This window comes from Apus apus, chromosome 3 (genome assembly GCF_020740795.1).
Source record: "Apus apus isolate bApuApu2 chromosome 3, bApuApu2.pri.cur, whole genome shotgun sequence".
Taxonomy (NCBI): Eukaryota; Metazoa; Chordata; class Aves; order Apodiformes; family Apodidae; genus Apus; species Apus apus.
Genome location: NC_067284.1, coordinates 17676738 through 17698740, shown reverse-complemented (window position 1 = coordinate 17698740; position 22003 = coordinate 17676738). Strand labels below are relative to the sequence as shown.

The window sequence follows — 22003 nt, the reverse complement described above, 5'->3', positions numbered from 1 at the left end:
CATCTGCTAACAGGAGTTCCAGGAATTCAGACAAAAGCCAAAGGCCTTTGTTGGTTGACTAATTGCCCAGCATGACTGGCAAATGTTTTAAGAAGGGAATTAGGAAAACACTGATAGAATCAATTATTACTACTTGCAAAATCCAGTGCAATAATTAAATATATAGAGCATGCAGTGCCTTGCATTCATTCAGCGTGCTGCCTGGCTGCTGATTAGTCAGTTCATGGTATTGTGGGTGAAATGAACTTCTCTTCTGATACAATTCATAGATCGCTTCACTGGCACAGTGGTATTATTATTAATGAAGCAGTAAAACAGGAAAGGATATTCCTTATCATCCATAGTATAGGCTTCAGAGTGATACCAGCTCTACAGGCTCGTGTCTGTGAAACCCATGTGTGCTGTGTGCTGTAAGCATCAGACATGGGATATGCGAGAATTTCTACATTGATACCGGGTGTTTTCATCCTCCTCACAAAGAGATTTAGCAGCATGTTGGTGCTTTGTTTTGCCTGCATATATATTTGTCAGTACCATGAAACATGGAAGCTCATGCAAGCTGAAAATTGCGGTGTTTTCCCAATTGTACTTGCATGACTTGTGTTAGGCTTTCTTAATTCATTCCTTTGTTTTAACTTCTCCCATGGCTTGTATGATACTCAGTTTGTTCCCAGAATGGTGCCTGTTCATGTAGGGCAGTGATGCCATAACTCGACTACCTCTCAGCTTCTGGTACTTTGTACATTAAGTCTGTTGCTCAGTTGCGTCAGATGGGGAGTTAGATGCAACATGTGTCTTAGCTCCTTGATAGCTTATACGGCAGATATTTGTGATCATTTGTGGAAGAAAAGATTTTTCAGACTGGGGAGAGGACTCTCCCATTGGTGATGTTCCTTTAAAGCCACAGGATGGCATAAAGGTACAGCATCATGATACCGAAAGTAGTGTTTGTGTATATTGTGTCATTTTCTCCAAGAAAATCTTGCTTCTTGTGTTTGTTTCCATTAATTCTACCAGAGTTGCTCAGAGCATTTGGATTTAGTAATAGGCTGTTCTAATGTCTTCAATGAACAAAGTTAAGTAGAGATTGAACTCTCATCTATTAATGAATTCTGATCATTGATAGTCTTCTATTAATGGTGGATCAATATTCTATTAATTGTAGGATCAATATACATACTGGATCAGGGTTCTGAAAAATATTAACAACTATTAATATTCTTTCTTTTTCAGTTTTCTCCTTGTGTTTGGTTGCTTGATTTTGTCCGTGTTTTCTACTATTCCTGAACACACAAAACTTGCTTCTGGTTGTCTCTTCATTTTGGTAAGTGAAACTTCTAAATACAAGACAGTTTTACAGATACTTTTTATATACACTCAAATCTTCTCCATCACCATGGAGAAAATGGCATAATTCCTGAATGCTTTAAGAAACCAGACTTTTCATCAGAATGGTGAAAAAAAATAAAATAGAGGATTCTACCATCTTTTTTCTTTAAAAACAGATCAGATTGTATGAAAGTGTTAATAAAAAACTATATTGCGTCCCCTTCTGTGCTTGAGAATTAAGGTGGTTTATAACTGGTAGTTTTTCTACTGCAGTTTAGCAGTGACTGAGCATGAAAGACCTTTGATGATGCTGCCATTTATAAATTCAGTATGTAATAAGAGGCACTTATACTTAAAATAGGAAATAATTTTGGTATCTTAGATACCAATTTGTGCTAGCTACTGGTAGCTACTGACATTTTAGTGGCAGCTGCTGCTGTAGGATGTGGTAGTTTCATTATTTCTTCATAATACATGCTTTTTGTATTATGTTTATCTCTCATTTTTATCCTTCTGAGATAGATGTAAATGGCTTTAATCCCTAAAAGTGCTTAACATTTTTCATGCATTGTATGGAAGCCACTTTATTCATCTGCTTTTTGATGGGCCATTTAGTTCTCCAAGTGATGGCCTGAGGATAGGCAGTAGCAATCATTAAAATGTCACTATATACCCAGAGTTACCATGGTTATTTCAGTTCCATGTATACCACAGACTGTGGCTTGTTAGGTAGTGCCTGGGGTGAAGGTGCTGTTGACAAATGCCAACATTTTAATTGTCATCACTGTATGTATCTGAAAACCCTGGTCTTCAGACCAACTCCCTAATTAATTATGGCATGAGCAGGCTGATAAGCGTAATTACGGTGTATGTCTCTACAACATAATGTGCCACTGCATCAAGATACCAAAACTAAATGTTGAGAGCTGGCTGGGTGCAGATGTGTGGTGTTCTGCTCCATTTGATGGTTTGTTAGCAGGGTTAATTAGAGCAGGCTGTGTTAAATGTGGTATTTTGCTTCCTAGCCATATAAATGCTCTTTCTTTTACTGGAGAAGAGGTCAGGTGGTGTTAAACCAGCTAAGAGTGATCAGATTTAATCTTCCACACTTACCTACTCCCATTATTTACATATCTGAACGACACTTTGCAAATGGAAGTTTGTTTTAATATTGTACAACTAGTTATATTCTTGCAATCACTGTACTAATTGCTAAGATGTACTGGTACAGAAAAAAGGAACGTTTCATTAGTCTGAAAATAGCCTATTTCTAATAACAGATGCTTTTGTGGCAAGTTTCCCTGTATATTTATGCAGCTTGGTTATAGAGACACCATTTGTTCTGACATAAAATATGCATTTCCCATGAGCCACATACTTGTTGATTGTGTTGGTATGCTTACAACTGCTGATTTCTCAGCTTGCTGATAAACACATTCCCTGTGCTTTGCCATGGCTCTCCCAGGAGCCTGAATGTGGAGGAGCTCTGCAAAGTCTGTGTAGCAGTGTCTATTGGTGGAGCTGCTCTGCTCAGGGATCTGCTGCAGGAAGCTGAGGTGCGTCCTGCTGCTGTGGCTTCAAAGATGGAATCTGTTCATCTTAACATTTCTGACTGTACATCCTGTGGCATCCTCTGGACACAGAATGGGCCTTAAGGAGGAAGATGGTTAATCCTTGAAGCATCAATGCTAGCCCAGTTCAGCATTTCTGTGCTATCGCCTAGTGTGTTCAGCAAACCCTTGGCAGGAGTAGACCTAGTGATGACAAATTTTACGGCTCCTGCTGTGGGTCTCTAACGGAGAAAAATATAAACACAGCAAAGTATGAAGTTCTAGAAGAAGGCTAAAGCTGACTGGTTTGTTCCAGTTTGCTGATGCATGGTTTGCTGATGCATAATTTGCCCCTTCTCTGCATACTGAATCATTAGCTGATATTAGCAATGCTATCAAAGCAGGCTTTTGCAACCGCAAACCAAGAGAAAAGTAATTTCTGCATTAGCTCAGGAGCAGCTGTTTTGGCTGTGCCAATACATAACTGCATTTACTAGAGTTTTTGCAATCTTTTCCTCACAGTGATTCACACAACTCTTCCAAATGTGTCCTTTAGTAGAGACAGTTGTATTAACTGTCAGAGGTCTGGTTTAATACTGTTTTGGTTCGTGCGAGAGAGAGAAGATATATGTTTATTTACTAACGAAGTACCATAGAAATACAACAATCCGTAGAGCTGCCTGCTGGGTTTCTGTGAACTGTTTACTTTGAAGATTTATTCTAGATGGTTGCCCCTACAACCATGTTAATGGGCTAAATAAAAGCTAATGTAATGTTCCTTCACATTAATACCTGAGCTGCTGCCTGCATTGGCACCTGTGGCTTTTGACATATTGCAGCTATTCACAATTGCACAGGGAGGTTAAAGATGGAAGTGTAGATGAGATGAGCAAACCTTTCCCTCCTTCTGAGAAAGGCCAGAGGACCAGAGAAGCTCATTGTTCTGTAATCAGTCAATTCCATTTATCTCCCTCAGCCTCAGACTCACCTTGCAAAGGAACAAAGAACATATCTCCTAGTCACTGCATCCTAAATACTCTCTCAGAAACATACAACTCTGTGCAGTAGCTCAAAGTAAATAATTGGTTAGGCAAGCAGTTTCAGCTGAGGGCTTCTGCACTTCAGCAGAGGTTAATGGACTTGTCTGCACTGCAGGAATGCCCGAGCTCTGCTCCCAGAGCCAACACAAACCTGCCCCGCCGTGTTGTGCCATGCCCAGCCAGGCATCTGCGCTAGGGCTACCCTATTCCCACACACCTACTTATCAGGGAAACACATATAATATTTTCATTTTATATTCAAAATGAAAGTTAAGTGTGTGTTACATACAGAAATACTGGCTTGTTACATCAGCCAATAATTTGGTTAGATTTTTCTCCAGAAATACTGATGGTCTCCAGAGGGAGAGCATCAGATAAAACTCCTTACACCCACAATTATAATTATGCCGTAGCCTCATCCTTGCACACTACTTCTGGCACTGAAGTTGTAGCAGTTATATACCCCAGACAGACAGTAGAATAAAGTCTACTTCAACATCAAAAAAAGCCACAAAAAGCTTAAGAATCCAGCTAACACAGCAAGAAAATAAACATTGGTGTATTGCTAATCTACAAGTACGTTTGTTGGCACTTTACCAAATAATAAACAGAAAAGAAGTAGGACTTAGGCTGGGAAGGCAAAATCAAATCTTTTGGAGAAGATAGCCAAGAAAGAATATATCTGGAACTGGAGGTCATTCACTCTTATCACCAAACTATCTATGTTTTAAGATTATTTTCAACTAAAGCTATGTGAATAACTGGTTCACTTCTGGTGTTTTGCTGTCAATTCAAGAAAATAAATAAAATGTTTCTAATTGACCCACAAAGATTTGACAAATCCTGAAGTCCAAAAAAATTCTTGAATCAAATCAAATGCTTCATTTGACCTGGCTTAAAATCTGTATTTGAGCAGTGTGGAACTCTTGGCTTAGAAGTAAAATTGAGACTGTAGGAAAGAAATGTAATTTTATTTGAAATGACCAGGTATTCTATTATTTTCATAATTTTATATTTTAATCTGGATGGAAAGATTGCAAAACTCAGATTAATTTCTGCAGAACTGAGTTTATCAAATTTGTTTTGTCTTTTTCTCTGAAAAAGACTGGGGTAGAAACCTGTGCCCAGTTTTGTAAGATAAGGACCTCTGAAAACATACTCTAGGAACATATTCTTCAGGCAGAAATAGCTCCCAAAGACATAAAAGCAGACAGTGTGCAGAAGATTAGGGTAGCTTCTGTATGTACTGTGGTCACTTACACAAATCCAAGAGAGAATCTAGTAAGTGCTTCTAGCAATTAAGATCTTCTTAAGATTTTTCTCTTCTAACATTTTCCCATAAAAGAAACGTAGACAGAGGATTAAAACATGTAGGATATTGTTGCCCCGTAGCAGACAAGCACTTATTTAGTTTGTCTGTGCTCTAGGGGAGCGAGTCCATCCACAGAGATGAAAGCATAGACATCCACTACAAAATTTTAAAGCTGGGCATAGTGGATTTTTAAAAATGGAGATGGGTAGTGCTGCATTCAAAAAGTACCATTGATCAGTTTAGATTTATTGTCCCAGAACTCAGATAAAAGATCACCAGATATGAGCAAAGGACTGGATGTATGGCTCTGTAAGACCAGCAAACAATGCATAAAAGCAAAAATTGAATAATCTTGAGATTTACTAGGCTTGCCAAAACCCAAAATCAGTGTTTCTCAGGACATACTAATTTTCAATGTTTTGTTTCATCCTAAATCAAAGCAAGATTTTGGAATTTCAAAATTTCTGTGTAGAAATCTCTGAAAAATTATGTCTGTTAGATATACAAAACAGATGTTATCAAAGACAGAATAAGGGAAATGTAATGTTGATAATGTCATGCCTTCATGTCTTCAGTTTTGTTTGGATTCATGTACAGTCGTATTATAAGAAGGTGAAAACATGAGCACAAAACAATTCAACAATGTCATAATAAACTGTTAGCTTTGAAAGAAAATATTCTTACCTTATCAAAATGAGTAATTTCACATCTTTGCTGATTAAAATGGTACTCTCCTGTTATGTATACTGATTTCAACAAGTCAGAGTTTACTGTTGTTTTAAAAATTTGGACCAGGTCTCATTACAACTGCTAGAGAATTTTTGAATGCAAACAGAATTGACCTCCCACTGGAAATGTAAGCCCTGGGTGCACCTTTCTGAAACAAAAAATTATTAGGAGGAAGTCTGGCAGGAGGCAAAACCATAAGTGAAATGGTGAAGTTTAAAAACAACAGTAGACATCCCCAAAGCTGTAATTCTGTCAGAAGGCAGTGCTGGCACTATCAACCAACCAAGATCTAAAACAAGTAAGCAAAAACTGTAGCTGTGGAGAGAGATAAACTATAACAAATATTTCATAACAAAGGAACATGGCACCACACATAAAACTGTAAAGGTATCTATGAAAAATCTGTTGTCAAGAGTGCTGAGGATGATAAAATACACTTCAAACCCATCAGAGAACAGAGACACCTCAATACTGGCAGAAGCCTATTATCGATATGTTTCTGGACCTGATTACATTATCAGTATTGTTTTGTCCTTTATTTACTTTTACTCTTCTGTATCAAGCTGAAATAACCTTTGTAAAGAGAAGGATGCAAAATCTCATCTTGAACGGAATAAATTTTCTCTTGTAATTAAAATATGCAATCTATTATTGTTCTACTGGGAAAGCTTAGATAGGCTTGATGACTAAAGATGACTAAAACAGCATTATTATACATGATCTGCAATCAGGCAAAGAAAAATCCCATAACTGAATCACTTAAAGAAGATAGGATAACTATGAATAGTTATCTATCTCAATGCTGTAGCATTCAATAGCAAATGCAGTAGAAGACAACACAGAGTTTCAGTGTCCCTGCCAGAGCATTTCCCAGGTTGGCAAAACTACCAACCAGGTACACTCCCAACAGGATATCTCCATTTCCTGTGCAATGTTAAGATCACTGGAGTCGCCACATATCAAGGGCTGCTGGATGAAATACCATTCATGAAATTGTTTTCTATTCCCTCTAAACAAACAGGGCACATACAGAGAAATGGCTGGTACTGTGCAGTGGAGAAAGATGGGTAGAAAGAGCAAACCCACAAGCAGTATGAAGTGTTACATAACTCATGACCTGCTACAATTTTAATATTAAAGTTACTAACCTGTAGCAGGAAAGTCAGCACTGATTTACTTAAATATGTATATTATACTGTTTTATATTCTTGTTCGGTGTTCCTATACGAGAGCTGTCAGCTGGCTTATTTTGTCCATGAGATTATATGGCTATCTGCAGAAAGTCAGGAGAGAAGGTACTGGTACTGTGAACAATCAGTTTCTGATTCCCTTTGATTCTGAACACATGGAGGAGTAGCAGTCCAAGTTGGGGAATGCATTCTTAAGAGGGAAAGGACTGTCCATGTTATTCAGAAAAGAGCCTTTTAGTCAGCCATTCCAAGGGCCCCTTTCTGTAAGAGAACACGGAATCTCTGTGAGGAATTTGAGATTAGAAGTGGAAAATGGGGAGGATTAGATGTTATTGATGGGGTGTCAGGATTCAGATTAATAGGGATAGAATTCCTTGAGGCAGAAAAAGCAGGTCTCCTTTTAGGCTAAGCTGTGCTAAAGGCCCAAACCAGCTGTCCTGGACCTCCTTTAAGGACAAACAAGCAACACTCCTTGCACAACAACTTCTCTTCCAGGACATGTCTTCCTTCTTGTTGTATCAGTTTAAGTAATAAGAAGGTAACATGATAAACCACTTCCAAGTTATAAGTGTAACATTTTCCATAGATATAGATTTGTAATAGTTTATGCTAGACCCTTCAGTATTGAATTTCATTGGCTTTGTGCCAGAGTTCTATAAGAATCCAAACTTGTTATATGGAGTGCAAGAGCAAACTCCTTAAATCAGGCAAAAAACAGTTTCTATTGCAACAGTATAAATGGATAGATATCAAACTCTCTATCAGAAATTCAGACCTGACCCTTCTTAGGGAAATATTGATTTGCCAAGTGTAAATGCAGAATATGTCTCCAGAGAAAATCCAAAGTATGTGGTTATAAATTATATGTAAGGAAAGCAATCTACAAAACACTAAATTACAAAAGGGAAATAATGCTGAAAAAAGGCAGAACATCAGTGATATGAAAGCTGTTTGGAAACCTAGGGAACACCCACCATCCAAGTAACATACAGAAAGCATAATCCACTCAGTCATTTTGCACAGATGTTACAAAGCATGCAAACAGCTTGCTACAGTTAAATATGAACTTTCCTCAAGTGAGAGAAGAAATCTGTTCACAAGATTCAATGTAAAAACTGGGAAGTCAAGCAAATAGGTATCAACATACAGACAAATATCAAAATTATCTGTAAGGATCTGGAGCAGACATACCTATAATACAAAAATCCAAAAAGAGTTTGAAGAGTAAGTAATGGTAAATGCACAGAAACACACTGAAACTAAGTCCAGTCCTGATGACTGTGAACTGTGAGTGTGCTACAAAGCTGAATTGGCAAAATATGTACTGGCCTTTTTAAACGTGCAGGCTTCCATGGAGTGCCTAAGGAAAGGGTGTATGTCATGGACAGGATAATAACCTTGGTATCAAATCTGAACCAGACAGGAATTGGCTGATTGCACCATATGAAGATACGATCACAGGAAATGTGTGTCTCACAAAGATATATGTATGTTTTTGAGAGGATGTGGAAGAGATCTGTTCCTTTCTTTTTCTGAGAGACCACAATTCCATAAGCCTTGAAAAAAAGGTATTAGGAAAAGCTGCAAAACATCAGCAAATGGCATAATTTGTAAAACACAAGACTTAGTGTACTAGCTTTCAAAGTCCAGTTATTGGACTGAAATGAGTGGATCAAGTAGTCATTTTCACTCAACCTAAGGAATTGAATAAAAATATTGTAACCAAAGACTTGACAGAAATATTTGATGAGATGACAGAAGTTAGTGTCTTCAAGAAACTAAATGCTTTAGCAGGATTTTAGCAGATTATGTAAAGTGCCTTCCAAATCTAGTTTGCCAAAATTTGCCAATTGTCAGAAAACACTTTCTTAAAATTGCTTTCTGAACATGTTTCATACTGGAAATATTTCAGTGTATATCATCTCAGATGCCTGTAGGTCTCCCAGTGGTCAAAATGTGCACTGAAATGCTCCTCAGGAAGCTCTATTAATGGGCTTTGAGAACTGGGAAACTGCAAGAAGAAATCACTTTAAAAAAGAACACAGCAAATATGATTTACTGAGTCTTTAGGATTTAAAAGCACCAAATATGCTAAGATCAAAAAACAGAAGAATGACTATCCTGTCTCGCTTTTCTGTACAGCACATCAAAAGTTATCAGCTAATTCACATACATGTGTTCAGCCATAACAATTAGCCCAGCCTTCTTGCATCAGTACAAAATGAACATGGATGCCAGAGTATAAAAGGATTCAGAGTTTGTACTGGCTGGTACCTATTTCTCTTTTCTTTTGGACATAGCGAAGATACCAAATTTGTCACAAAGTTTTCAAAAGGAAGATTTGGGATCCGTGTTGCTGCAGAGATGTGCTTGAATGTCTGGCTGTAACATTTGCCATTAGAAACATGACTATAGCAGGATAGACATGATGGGTGGGGAGGTCAAGATTTCCCATTGCTCTTTTCCCAGTTTGAAAAAGAGTTTTCAGTGATCACCAGGGTCTTCCTAGAAGAACCACATCTACCAAAAGCCAAAAGGAGTTTTGGGATGTGTTTGCCCACACATGCACTGACATGGTAATCACAGCAACTGTGATGGCTGGTGTCTGGGAGCTCAGCTGCCCAGCACATGTGTGCCATTCATTCCTGTGGCACCAGCAGGTCCTCAACAGCCTGTCCATGGTGATGGTGTGAAGTGACTCTGGTCATCTGGGAAAACAGAAGGGTGGCTTGATCTTTCATGGATGCTGAGAAAGGTTAGCAGTTTCAGTGCTATGAATCATGTGTTGGGTCTGATATGGTAGATACTTGTATTTACTGTATAAGAGATTATGAAAAACATAATTAATTAGCAACTAACTAATTCTGGTGTGTGCTTTTACTGTCTGATTCAAAACTGGGTTTACTTGACATAAAAATGCTGGGCTTTTTTCTGTTGTAAGTGAATAAAGAAACATGACTGATAAGTGCCATTTCAAGTAATAAACTCAAAAAAGCTAAAAGGTAGCTGGATAGCAGAATTCCTATATAACGTATAGCTAATTAAAACTAAGCATATCACTGGGATTTTAGTAGTATATCAATAGACTCATAGTTGTGTATTAGATTAAAAGGCACATAACTGAATTTTCAATAATTGTCTATTAATGTACAATCGACATGGGAAATCTTAATCATAATTTTTAAAAAGTGTGTAGTCTAAGTATCACATTTATTATAAAACTGATAAATGACCCCAAAGTGCGTAAATTTAACTTCATCTTTATTGTGTGTTGCACTGGGAGCTGAACTGAATGCTCTGGTTGTGATTTATGCACCATTTAGGGTCTATTCTGGGATATGTTTTTAGATTTATGGCCACCTCTCCCACTGTTAAACTGCACTTGGAAAGAATTAAAGCATTAGATCCTTATGTATGTATGTGCATGTGTAGGTACACTTGTTAGCTGTTTAGATGCAGGATCTCCACTTCTAATGCTGAATGAAGAATAATACAAATGTGTATTCAAATTATACTATTATTTTTAAGAATAAAGTATGCACATATTCATATCTGTTGATATAAATCTGGAAACTAGCCAGCATAACAGAAGTGTCCCTAGTTCTCCACCAGCTTCTGCATCACAACTACTTAAAGCTCAAACCTTCCTCAGATTTCTCTGAGAGAGACTAGTGTCCACTTCCCCTCACAGCCCTACAGTATCTGCAGTACCTGTTTAAAGTGTAGAGTGCAACTCCGATGCTCTGTACTTTGAATCAGTAGAGGGCTTTTTGCTTGAGAGAGGGATACAGAAGATGAACTGTTATGTTCTTGCTTTAATTACATGAGAAAAAAATCTCCTACTCTTTAATGATGAATAATAAAGCATTGCTGTTTTAATAGTATCAGCTATTCATTGGAGTAACCAGAGGAGGGCCACAGGGATGATCAGGGGCTGAAGTACCTCTCCTATGAAGACAGGCTGAGAGAGTTGGGGCTGTTCAACCTGGAGAAGGGAAGGCTCCAGGTAGACCTCACAGTAGCCTTCTAGTACCTGAAGGGTCCCACAGAAAAGCTGGGGAGGGACTTTTTACAAGGACATGTAGTGATAGGACAAAGGGTAATGGATTAAAACTTGAAGAGGGGAGATTTTAACTGGATATTCAGAGAAAATTCTTTCCTTTGAGGGAGGTGAGACACTGGAACAGGTTGCCCAGGGAAGTTCTGGATGCCACTTCCATGGATGTGTTCAAGGCCAGGTTGGATGGGGCTTTGAGCAACCTCGTGTAGTGGGAAGTGTTCCTGCCCATGGCAGGGGGATTGGAACTAGATGATCTCTGAGGTTCCTTCCAACCCCAACCATTCTATGATTCTATGATAAAGACATTTTACTAGCTGGTGACTTTCTTAAACTAGTCAGCCATAAATTAAAGGATGAGAACATGTTTATTCTCCCTCTTTTCCAACTTATTTGGAAACATTAGATGGCTCTGTTTACGAGTTTTTAGGGAAGAGGGGGCACTTCCCAAGCTCTATTCTCGTTGCTCCTCCTATTTCTGCTATTGTGCTATTGAAGTGAATCTGGGCTGATTTACACCAGATGAGCATCTGCAGTGAAGCGCAGTGCAGAGACGTTGTCTTTAAGTACAGAAACACTCATCAAAGCTTATTTCTGGGAATTAATTTGATTTTTTATAGCCCATTTCCCTGGCTTCTAATGCTGTCAATTGTAGACCCAGTTCTTCTGTGATCTCAAGGCAAGCAACTCCTTACATCAGTCTGCTTCACTGTTGTCCTACTTCTCTAGCCTTTAGACTGCTTAACAACACAATTTCCATGCAAGAAATGCAATTAAAATAAAACAGAGCCATTGTCTTGTGGGCAGATTTCTTATATCCAAACTTCAGCTCATTTACTCAGGTAAAATAACAAGAAGCATCCTCAGAGAACAGCACAGAGTGCTCAACTTTGGCCCCTTTCTCATCTCAAAAATGGTTCTAATTCCCAGAAATGAGTCTACGACCAAGATACCTAATTTCAGGAGTAGCAAATTATTTAAAATTTTAATAAGCACTTATGTAAATGAACAAGAAACCTATGATAAAAGCAGATTTTTTGCTGTTAAAATGTTATGCTCAGGGAAATCCTTATCATTAAAAAAACACCTGAGAAGCATATTAATGTGGACAATTTCAACAAGTCATCACTTGTGTCCTAATTAGGTAAGAAAAAAAAAAGGAAAAAAGTGCTCATGGTAGCTGGATTGTACGAAGTATGCTTGATTTCATTATCGACCCTGTTCATTAGAGTCCTCCAGGACCATCTGTAAATAGAAATGTTGCCCTGGATGACCTCTTGTTTTCCTTTCCTGCCATTTACTGTTCCAGTGGCAGAGCAACGAAGGCACATGCAGCTGTAAAAAACGTCAGGAGCAGAATGGCCCGTGTTCCTTATGCCAAAAGTGACTGAATCTGTGTGTTTCAGTCTTGCTTCTCCTGCATATGCGTATTTCCCCATGACAACTGGAGCTGCATATGCAGAAACATCTCAGAATGAAGCGTTCATTAGTCTGGATGAACTGTGCTTTGAGGACGAAGAAAGACTTTCCACTGTCCAAACCACCAATGCATCTGCCATAGTAGTCACTGTGAAGCACTAACTGTGAGCTTAAATAGCCAAAAAAAGTTACAGATTGTGGTAGCTGTGGTGCAGGGCCAGATATAGCTGTGATTGCAGAAGGATGACAAGGTAGAGGAAAAGGGAGAAATGGCGAAGGCCAAGGCATTCCTGCTCTACCTCAGGAGTGAAGGGTTTCCAGTAGGCATCAGTGTGCTGGAGCATGTCCAAAGAAGGGCAACCAAGCTGGTGAAGAGCCTTGAGAACATGGCTTATATGAGCAGCTGAGGGAACTGAGGCTGTTTAGTCTGAAGAAAACGAGGCTGAGGGGAGACCTCATCACCCTCTACAAATATCTGAAAGGACGCTGTAAAGAGATAGGCACTGGTCTCTTCTCACAAGTAACTGGTGATAGAACAAGAGGAAATGGCCTCATGATGCACTAGGAGAGGTTTAAACTAGACATTAGGAAGAACTTTTTCATGGAAAGGGTCATCAGACATCGGAACAGGCTGCACAGGGAGGTGATTGAGTCACCATACCTGGACGTGTTTAGAAGTCGTCTAGATGTGGCACTTGAGAGTATTGGCTTAGTGCTGGACTTGGTAGAGTAGGTTTAATGGTTGGACTCAGTCTTAAAGGTCTTTTCCAACCTAAGTAATTCTATGATTCTATGATAAATCTGAACTTGTTCATCAGTTCTAATAGAATCTTACTGAATTTTGAAGGAAGCCAGATTTATCAACAGTGCAGGATTTTCCCATTCTGATGTTAATGTTGTTATTCATATCACATAAGTGATCCAATATTATATGTAGGACAGTGATACGTGGAATGCATCATTTCTACACCAAGCCTACAAATCGTATGAGGTCTAATTATTTATTCTATCACATGCCTTTCCAATTATGTCCGGATTTTCTGTTTCAAGTACTAAAGGAACTAAAGCCAAGGTAATTAAAAGCCTAAATTTATGCTTCATTTTGCAATAAACCATTCAAAATGAAATTAAAAAAAAGTATCCTGATCTTGTTTGGGATGCATGCTTCCGATTTTTGTCCATGGAAAACCAAGAAACTGGTGACTGTGCAGCTGCCATAGGAAAAAAATAGTGTCATTCCCTGGCCTGCATTAACCTTGACAGAGATTTTACTTTACATTATGATCAAGCACACTGATTACTAAAACGTCCTTATTTTTTCAAGGAATGAACAAAGACATTTCAGATTGTTTCACCAAGAAAAACCTTAAATTCTTACTCCACTCTCAAAAAAAAAAAAAAAAAAAAAGAGAGAGAAAACATCCTTTTGCTCTTTTTCTCTCTCAGAATAGATACAGCTCCATTAATTTTCTCTTTGCAATAAATGTGTGTGCCTTTGGGGTTGGACTAGATGATCTTTTGAGGTCCCTTCCAACCCCTAGGATTCTATGATTCTTATGTGAGAGACAAATTTGGTTTCTGCCGCTGACACACGAGGACACCATGTAGTACAAAAGACTCTCAAACCTGTGCTTTCAGCACACAGTGCTTTTTTTTCATCTCTGTGTAACTGAGAAAGTATAGCAAATAGTAATTGCTAACAGTAGTACAGATGATGAATACTAAAATGTTTAGCACTAATAGGAAACAGAATAGTAAACTTCCCCCCAAAAGTACCTCTTTTTGACTTCTACCAGCAATTTTGTGATACTAATTTAACTGAATTGAAGCTGTAGACTCAATCTTTCCAGGATCATTGAGTACTTTATGTTCAGGCCAGTGCTCCATCAGAGGCCCTACTGTGTCTAGAGTGTGGCAGAGGACACACTCCTGCATGTGTGGATCAGCTCCCCTAAGATGCCTGTGACAATGTCAGCGTACTTACCAAGCAGAAGGTGTTGCTCATACATCTGTACACACAGTGTGTTTTCCAAGGAAATGAGAAACTTTAGTCCAGTTAAATGGGATGAGATTTTAACAAGGAATAGATTTTCTTGGAAGCAAAGAATGTTTCATGCTTTGCTGGCCTCCTGTCCTTCAGCATCTCTTACCCCTGCCCCAAAAAAGAAAATCAGGAGAATCAGACATCAAATGGCCTGGGTGCCTGCCATCATCCCTCATAAATTCAAAGACATCATCTAACAATGTGTAAACCAGATTTGAAAACTCATGATATAACAACCACTATAAAAGTGGTAGTTAAAGAACTAAAATACATATTCTTTTTTTTTTCCAGTTGGCTTCTTGTACATTTTATTCTTGGCCTACAGAGAATTTCCTACAAGGAAATGTACCACATAGTAGCCAACTATTGAGAGTTATTGTTACTATATGGAGAACTTTATCACTTTTGCACAAAATCCTTTCTGAAATTGTGCAATAACTTTGTCCATGGAATTAAGTCAAATTTTCTTGTAGTAGAATGAATAAAAAGAAAACCATAAACAATCACACTCATTTTTCTATGTGTTCTTTTCTAACAAAAAATGTGATATTTCCTTTAACTGCGATTTAGGAATTTAGTTTGGAATTTACAAAACTGGAAACCAAGACACGGAAGAAGGCTTTAAAAACTCTTTCAGCATGATGTAGTAATACAAGCTGACATGTTTTTTAGGAAGGAATACTATATTTTCAAATTGTTCTGTGACAGCAAAAGCAAATTAAATTCATACTGTTTCAATGTACTTCCAGTGATCACAAGCTAGTAAAGCACCATTACATAAGCAGTATTCATAATGCCATTTGTTAGGTAAATTAATGCCAGAGTTGATGTATGTGGTATTTACAGCCTTATTGGCTTCCTGAGTTGTCGGGTCTCCCAGTCTAAAAACATGGAAACTGTGTATTGGGAAAAGGTCAATATTTGATCAACCCTACCCTTGAAAATATTCCTCTATCTGATTCATTTGCAGCATTTCTTTATGTTATCACACTAGTCCTCATCTTGTAGACATAACAAATTAATTGGCTGACAAGTAATAGCTTTCTCCTGGACATGGAAATACATTCAGCTGCCAAATAAAAAATAACTTTCATCCTCTTCTTGACGAACTGCTCAAGAAGTTCCTTCAAGTACTTTTCTCCTTTTATTGAACACACAAAATTTTATGTTATCATTTCAAAATTTATGATGGCATTCTAGAAGACAGTCTAAATTAAGTTTATAATTTCATACTAGTGTGTATGTACTATATCACTGCATATTCTAGGGATTTGTATTTCCTTAAGCTATGGAGTTTAATTGTGCTTCAAGCTCTATTTCTGAAACCCTGTTGACTACACTGTTGCACTGAAAAAGTTCTTCCAATAAAAGTTGTATAACTACAAGTTCATGCTATTGAAATAGACAATCTTAAGTTTCCAGTATGGAAAACAGGCAAGCCAGAAATAAGGCAAGTTATTAAATGCTTTCATTCGCAAGCTGTCCAGGGAAATTTATGCCTAGTATGAATGTCCATTTGCTATCTTACAAAAAATTACACGCCCATTGTATTTATTTCCTAAATTCTTCTGCATCAGCTTAATCACTTCATCTGTATATTGCTACAATGAGAATATATCTAACAAAACAATCAGCTTTCAAACTAAGAGCTACTTTTAGGGATGTGGATATATAACGTATGTTCTTCACTAGCTGTCTAAATTACACATGGTCTGGTCCTCATATCTAAAGTCACTGAATATCGTGTTTTGGTATTTTTGAGTATGATTCAGTCCTTCAGTGTTTCATAGTTAGTAGCCAGTCTTAGAGAATATTTAATGTTATTCAGGGTAGATTTGGACCCTTCACCTGGGAGCTCTGAGGACCGTGCTTTGTGTGTAGGTGTGTAATCATCCTGGGGAGCAGAGCCCCAAGTTTGGCTTGGGATCTTCAGGTGCTCAAGGTGTTGTACTGCTATACACACACAGTGGTTGGAAGGTTCCTGATGCTTCAGTGTTGGTTATCTGTAACGAGCATTTTTCTTATTTTCTATTTCTAGGAATTTGTCATGATTGTTGTCTTTGGTTTGGAATTTATTATTCGTATCTGGTCTGCTGGATGCTGCTGTCGGTACCGGGGATGGCAAGGGAGGCTGCGCTTCGCAAGGAAACCATTCTGTGTCATAGGTGAGTGTCCCAGCTCAAATTTGTTTTAAGATAAAGATAAAAGCCTCCCCTTCTGTTTTGCTGCTGAATGAAAACTAAAGCAATCAAACCCAGTGTAAGTCCAGAATAGCTGTCTATCAGCTGTCATCTGCCCAAGGCTTTTCTACACCTAATATCCCAAAGTCCCTAAATACCAGTGAGCCCATGAGTCTTATGTTCTGCGAAAGACATCTTGCTATGCATGTCATTCAGCTGGCATGTACATGGAAGAATGAGGGACTGAGAGCTAATCTTGAATAAATCATGGGAGCTGTATGCATTTAATGGGCATGAATAGTAGACATCTTCTATAGATATGCATACATGCCATGAACACATGTTCACACATTCAACACATTGTGTTCTCCTTATTTAACCTCTGTGATGAGACATGTATCATACAGTAAGTTTGAAAACCTACCTAGAAATGTCTTCTGACAATTTTGCTGCTTCCTGTGTTGCTGCTCTCTGCATGACAATCCAGATATCTGCTCTGCCAGTGACCCTGACAGAGGATATAGCATACTTCCACAGCTATTTCAAGAGACTCTCCCTCCTCTTCTTTGCTCTAGAAATTCTCTCTAAGAAAGGTGAATAGACCCAAAATCAGTCAAAAACTGTTTTGAGAAGTGATCTGCAGGAAAATAGTTTCCCAATAAAGGCAGGAATCAAAGATGGCTAACCAAATTAATCTGATCATTTCTTATTTTTCTAATGGTTTGGAGCAAATGCTTTTAAATGCTGTGAAACCTAAGGATATCAATATTCCAACCTCTTTCTCTACCAGCTCCTCTCTCCAGCCTTTAATTTCATCTGCTTGTATCTTATATTAATTTGCAGATTGATTGGGGCAGGAAACACATTCTCTTACACAGCAGCTAGCACAACAGTCACACACTTAAAGCAGTTACATACACAGCTCTCAGTGCAAACAGTAAATAACAATATTGTTATGTAGATTAATGCAATCTTAGTCTAAAAAAAGATTTTTCACTGTCCTGTGATATAGCAGACTGCTGCACTGGTTAGGGCTAACATGTAAAGCAAGCTTTTGCCTTCTTCCTCATTCCCTGGTAAATCCACACATTATGCCACAGAGGAATTTTTGCCATGGAGAAAGGACCTTGAGGAACAGGAGCATGACTCAGTGGAAAGGCATTGCAGTCTGTCTCCCCCTCAGAAAAAATCACCCCATCTATGCTATTGTATGGCACTATGGGAGAGGAGGACATAGTGGGGTTGACACTTGTTTTGTTCAGGCAACAGGAGAGCAGCCTGTCCAGCACCAGTTCATGCACGTTCCTTCTAGCCAAAAGGAGAGTGGAAAGAAAATTTAAAAATCCTCCCAGCCTGTACCAGTCATCAGTCAAGGGAACACTAGAAATTCAGACATGCACTCTCCCTGGCGTCAACAAACCCGGCTGCCCTCCTTAACCAGACTTACTATTATTCCAAGATTTTGTGGTGCACCTGAAACTTTGCAGTAGTCAGGTTTGGTCAGCTGGTCAGCACACAGCCATAAAAAAGCACCAGACTGTTATCTTAGTAAAATTAACTTACTTCAACCATTTAGACATGGCTAGAAACACCTAAATCTTTAAAGAATTGGAACTTACTAGAAGCATTTGACATCTTAGAGTGGTTTACTAGTCTCCCAAAGGCCATTGTGTAGAAACACATCAGCTTCTTGGATTCAGCTTTTGTTTCTCCTCCCTCTCCTCTCTCCATTCAACTGGTGAGTTTTCTGCCAGTGATTAACTTCTGTCTGATGTGCTAGTTCCTGACAAAAGTGAAAAAAGGGGTTCTTCCTTGTCCAAAATTGTATGTTATCATGAGGTGAATGACTTTAAACAACTCATAGCCACGCTCCTATGGTTTGTGAAATAGTTCAGGCAGGTTTCCTGGCACAGGCCTTGGTGAGTGTTGGGGTTTACTGCACTTGACTGTGGTTTTTCCTCCTTTCTCCGGAGTTCATCTGCTCTGCTTGTTACACATATGTTCACATGGGTGATCTGTAGCCTTGAAAGCATCTGTCCCCCTTGTAACTTTATCATCTGCTAGCAGAGTTAATGAAAAAACAACAGTCTTCTGCTTGTGGATGTCTTCCTATGCTGGTTCACTGGATAAAAAGGGAACTTTTTTCTGCAAAACACTATATAGTTACTAGTGCAGCTTCTGGAAACTAAACCAGTAACTTCAATTTCTTGCTGTTAATGATTCTCTGCGTCTCTTCTTCTGCTGTTTGATATTTGTGAACTTCCAGACTTTAGCATCCCTGAAGAGCATTTCAATTGTTTAACATCTCTCCAGGTTTGATCTTTTGAAGAAGAATCTTTAGCAAGTCTTCTTACAGCTCTTGCCACATAAGGAAAATCTTTGCCTGACACCTCAGCTTTGCAGTCAATGCAGAGTGTGCCCTAGGAGCAAAGGCCAAAGGGCTGTATTAGCCAGTAGATCAAGACACATGATTGTCTCCCTTTACTCAGCACTCATTAGTCCACATCTCAGATACTGCACCAATTTGTTTCCTCCAACACCCTAAGTGAAAGATATCAGTAAACTGGAGTGAGTTCAGTGAAGACCACCAAGATGATTGGGGCTGGAGTATTTTCCCTGCAAGGAGAGGCTGAGGGACCCAGGCTTGTTCAGGCTGGAGAAAGGATAGTCTGAGGGGAAACTCAGTGAACTTAGTGCTGAGGTCCCCTTGAAAGCACATGGCCAGTTTCAGCCTATTACTTTTCATATGTTTGCTTCATTATTGACTTACTCATCTATTCAGTTATTATTTCTGCTTATTGTTACAGTAAAACAATATTTTTGCAGACTTATTCTGTTTACGATTAATTAAATTTGCTATATATCTCCAGCATATCTGTTCTCTGATTATTTTTGTGATCAAACATAAATCATATAGGGGAATGGCCCAAGAGCTAGGAATAATAAATTTAAGGATTGCCTCAAGGGTCACATTCAGACAGCCTTTATTTTTTTCCATTAATAATCTAATAACCAGAAACATTTTTTGCAAGGCCAAAGCTCTGTGCTTATATTAGTTTGCCTAGAATGTCACTGCCCTGACAAATTAGTTCATCAAGCAGCTCTCTGAGTTACCAGGTTAGTGATATCTATCAAATTATTTGACAGTTTTGTACCCTTGTTTATTTCTATGAAAATAGGAGTAATGGTGTAGTATTAAACCTGGATTTGTATTTTGTTCTATGTCAGGAGTTACCTGTCATCCTTCTGTTTTTCTGACTGTGTATGAGCTTGTGTACCTAATGCAAAGGGCATACCAACATACCCTCCCAGGCACTGGAAGTATGTACTTAAAGCTGCACTTACTTCTGCAAATCCTAGATTTCCTGGGCATGTGAGTCTGAAGTGTGGCTATCAGCACTGCAGAGCAATGATGCTGAGCTACACTGTGCAGGGGAGTAGCAATCCAGGCACCACATCTCCTAACTGCTGCCTCTGGGTGCCAGGGATTCCAATGCCAAGGAAAAAATCTGTTTCTGTCTGTGCCTTAGGGGGATCTGTGTTCCCTGAAAATCTCCCAAATAAAAGAGGACATGTCTGCTAATCGGGAAGAAAGCATCACCTCCTTGTAAAGCCAGCCAGGGGGCATATAACACTTTTCCAGGGCAACTGGAACTCCTGGTGGTCCAGCCCAGTGAAAGATGTCATGTTAGTCAATTAACAATTTACAGCTACTTCTATTTTACCTCTAACCAATCTACAGTGTGATGGAAATGTCGCAAGTTCAAATTCTGTTGAGGCTGCAGAATGAAGAAATCCCCAACAGGAAGCTTAAGTCCATTATCTGTAATCAGGCTCTTGAACTTCATGGCTGGCAAACCTCATTTCAGAGTATTAAGTGATAGCAGTGGCTGTTGCAAATTGCTGAATCTATTTTTCATTTATTAGGATGGTAATGAACCATCATATGACAGCTTTGTCAAAACTTTACAAACAAATCTGTATCTAGTGAGTTACAAGATCTGCTGAACCTTTAATTTGAATTAATTCAATATATTTATGTAATGATACATTGTGTGTCTGTCACATTGGTATTTAGACACATATAGTTTAAGTACAGACAGATAGTAAATCTGCTGCTCATGATAAACAATGTAAACAGACTCTTTCCAGTGTAAATTGAACTCTAACTAACCCAGAGATGGTCTGTAATTAGGTATATCCTTGACTAAGGAGACACATCTCACATCATGTCTCAATATTAGTCCCAGCAAAACCAACTTCAGCAAGAGCAAACTCCATGTTGGAGGGTCTCCTGCCAGTCCAACTTGAACTCATCTCAGGAACACACTGCCCACTTCACTCCAGAAAACACTCTGATAATAGTCATAGCAGCATTAAGGCTGGAAATTTAAAGTCCTCAGTTTCAGCAGCCATAATTAAGTGCACTGAACAGAGGTGCTCTTTAAGTGAAATTGGTCCCAAATTGTGTAGGTTTTTAAAAATAATACTTAGTGGCATATTTTCATGCTTGTCCATCCTGGCAGTACATTTTTTAGGAATGTAAAGGGAAATTATTCTTGTCTGAATATCATCTATGGGCCTTACTCTGTTGCATTTACTCTTGCCTACTACTGTACTCCCTGCTGACAAAGGTAGTGTTTGCTATGAGTAAAGACATCAAGCTCTGGTCTTCTCTTTCTAGAAACTGTGTGTCTGCTATTCAGAAGCAACCTTCTAGTTTGGCATGATGCAGTTCCTGTTGAAATTTCTTTCTGGCATGTGCTAAAGAATTCAGAATCTGCATTTATTAATGGGCATGAGGTTTTGATCTTAGGCTAGTATCACTACCATCATATTTTGAGTAGAAGGGCACCTCCCATGGACTGGGCAACCTGAATGGGGTGTGTCTAGAGACTAATTCTTTCCCACTGGGGACCTGTGGGTGCTGTCACATTTCATCGTCTGGAGATCGAGGTTTTGATGCAAGGGTTGAGCTATTTTGCATCCATATTGTGTGCCTCTACTGAGGTATCTGCTGATGAAGGAAGTCAACAAGGCTAGTATAAGATTTGTGATGAAATTATTTTTCATTGCAAAAATATTGATTAATTGACGTCAAGGTAATTAATGAAAAAAAACCAACAACATTCAATTTTCCTGAGGAAAAGCAT

The 22003-nt window shown here is 38.6% G+C and overlaps 1 protein-coding gene across 2 annotated transcripts in view; it reads left to right on the top strand.

Annotated features, from left to right (window-relative positions):
* KCNQ5 (potassium voltage-gated channel subfamily Q member 5) overlaps positions 1 to 22003 on the top strand; it is a 276106-nt gene that overhangs the window by 187535 nt on the left and 66568 nt on the right. For both annotated transcript variants that reach the window (XM_051614780.1, XM_051614779.1), the window contains exons 2-3: positions 1234 to 1324; positions 16709 to 16835. In XM_051614780.1, coding sequence (XP_051470740.1) covers positions 1234 to 1324; positions 16709 to 16835 — 218 coding nt within the window. The remainder of the gene's footprint in view (positions 1 to 1233; positions 1325 to 16708; positions 16836 to 22003) is intronic.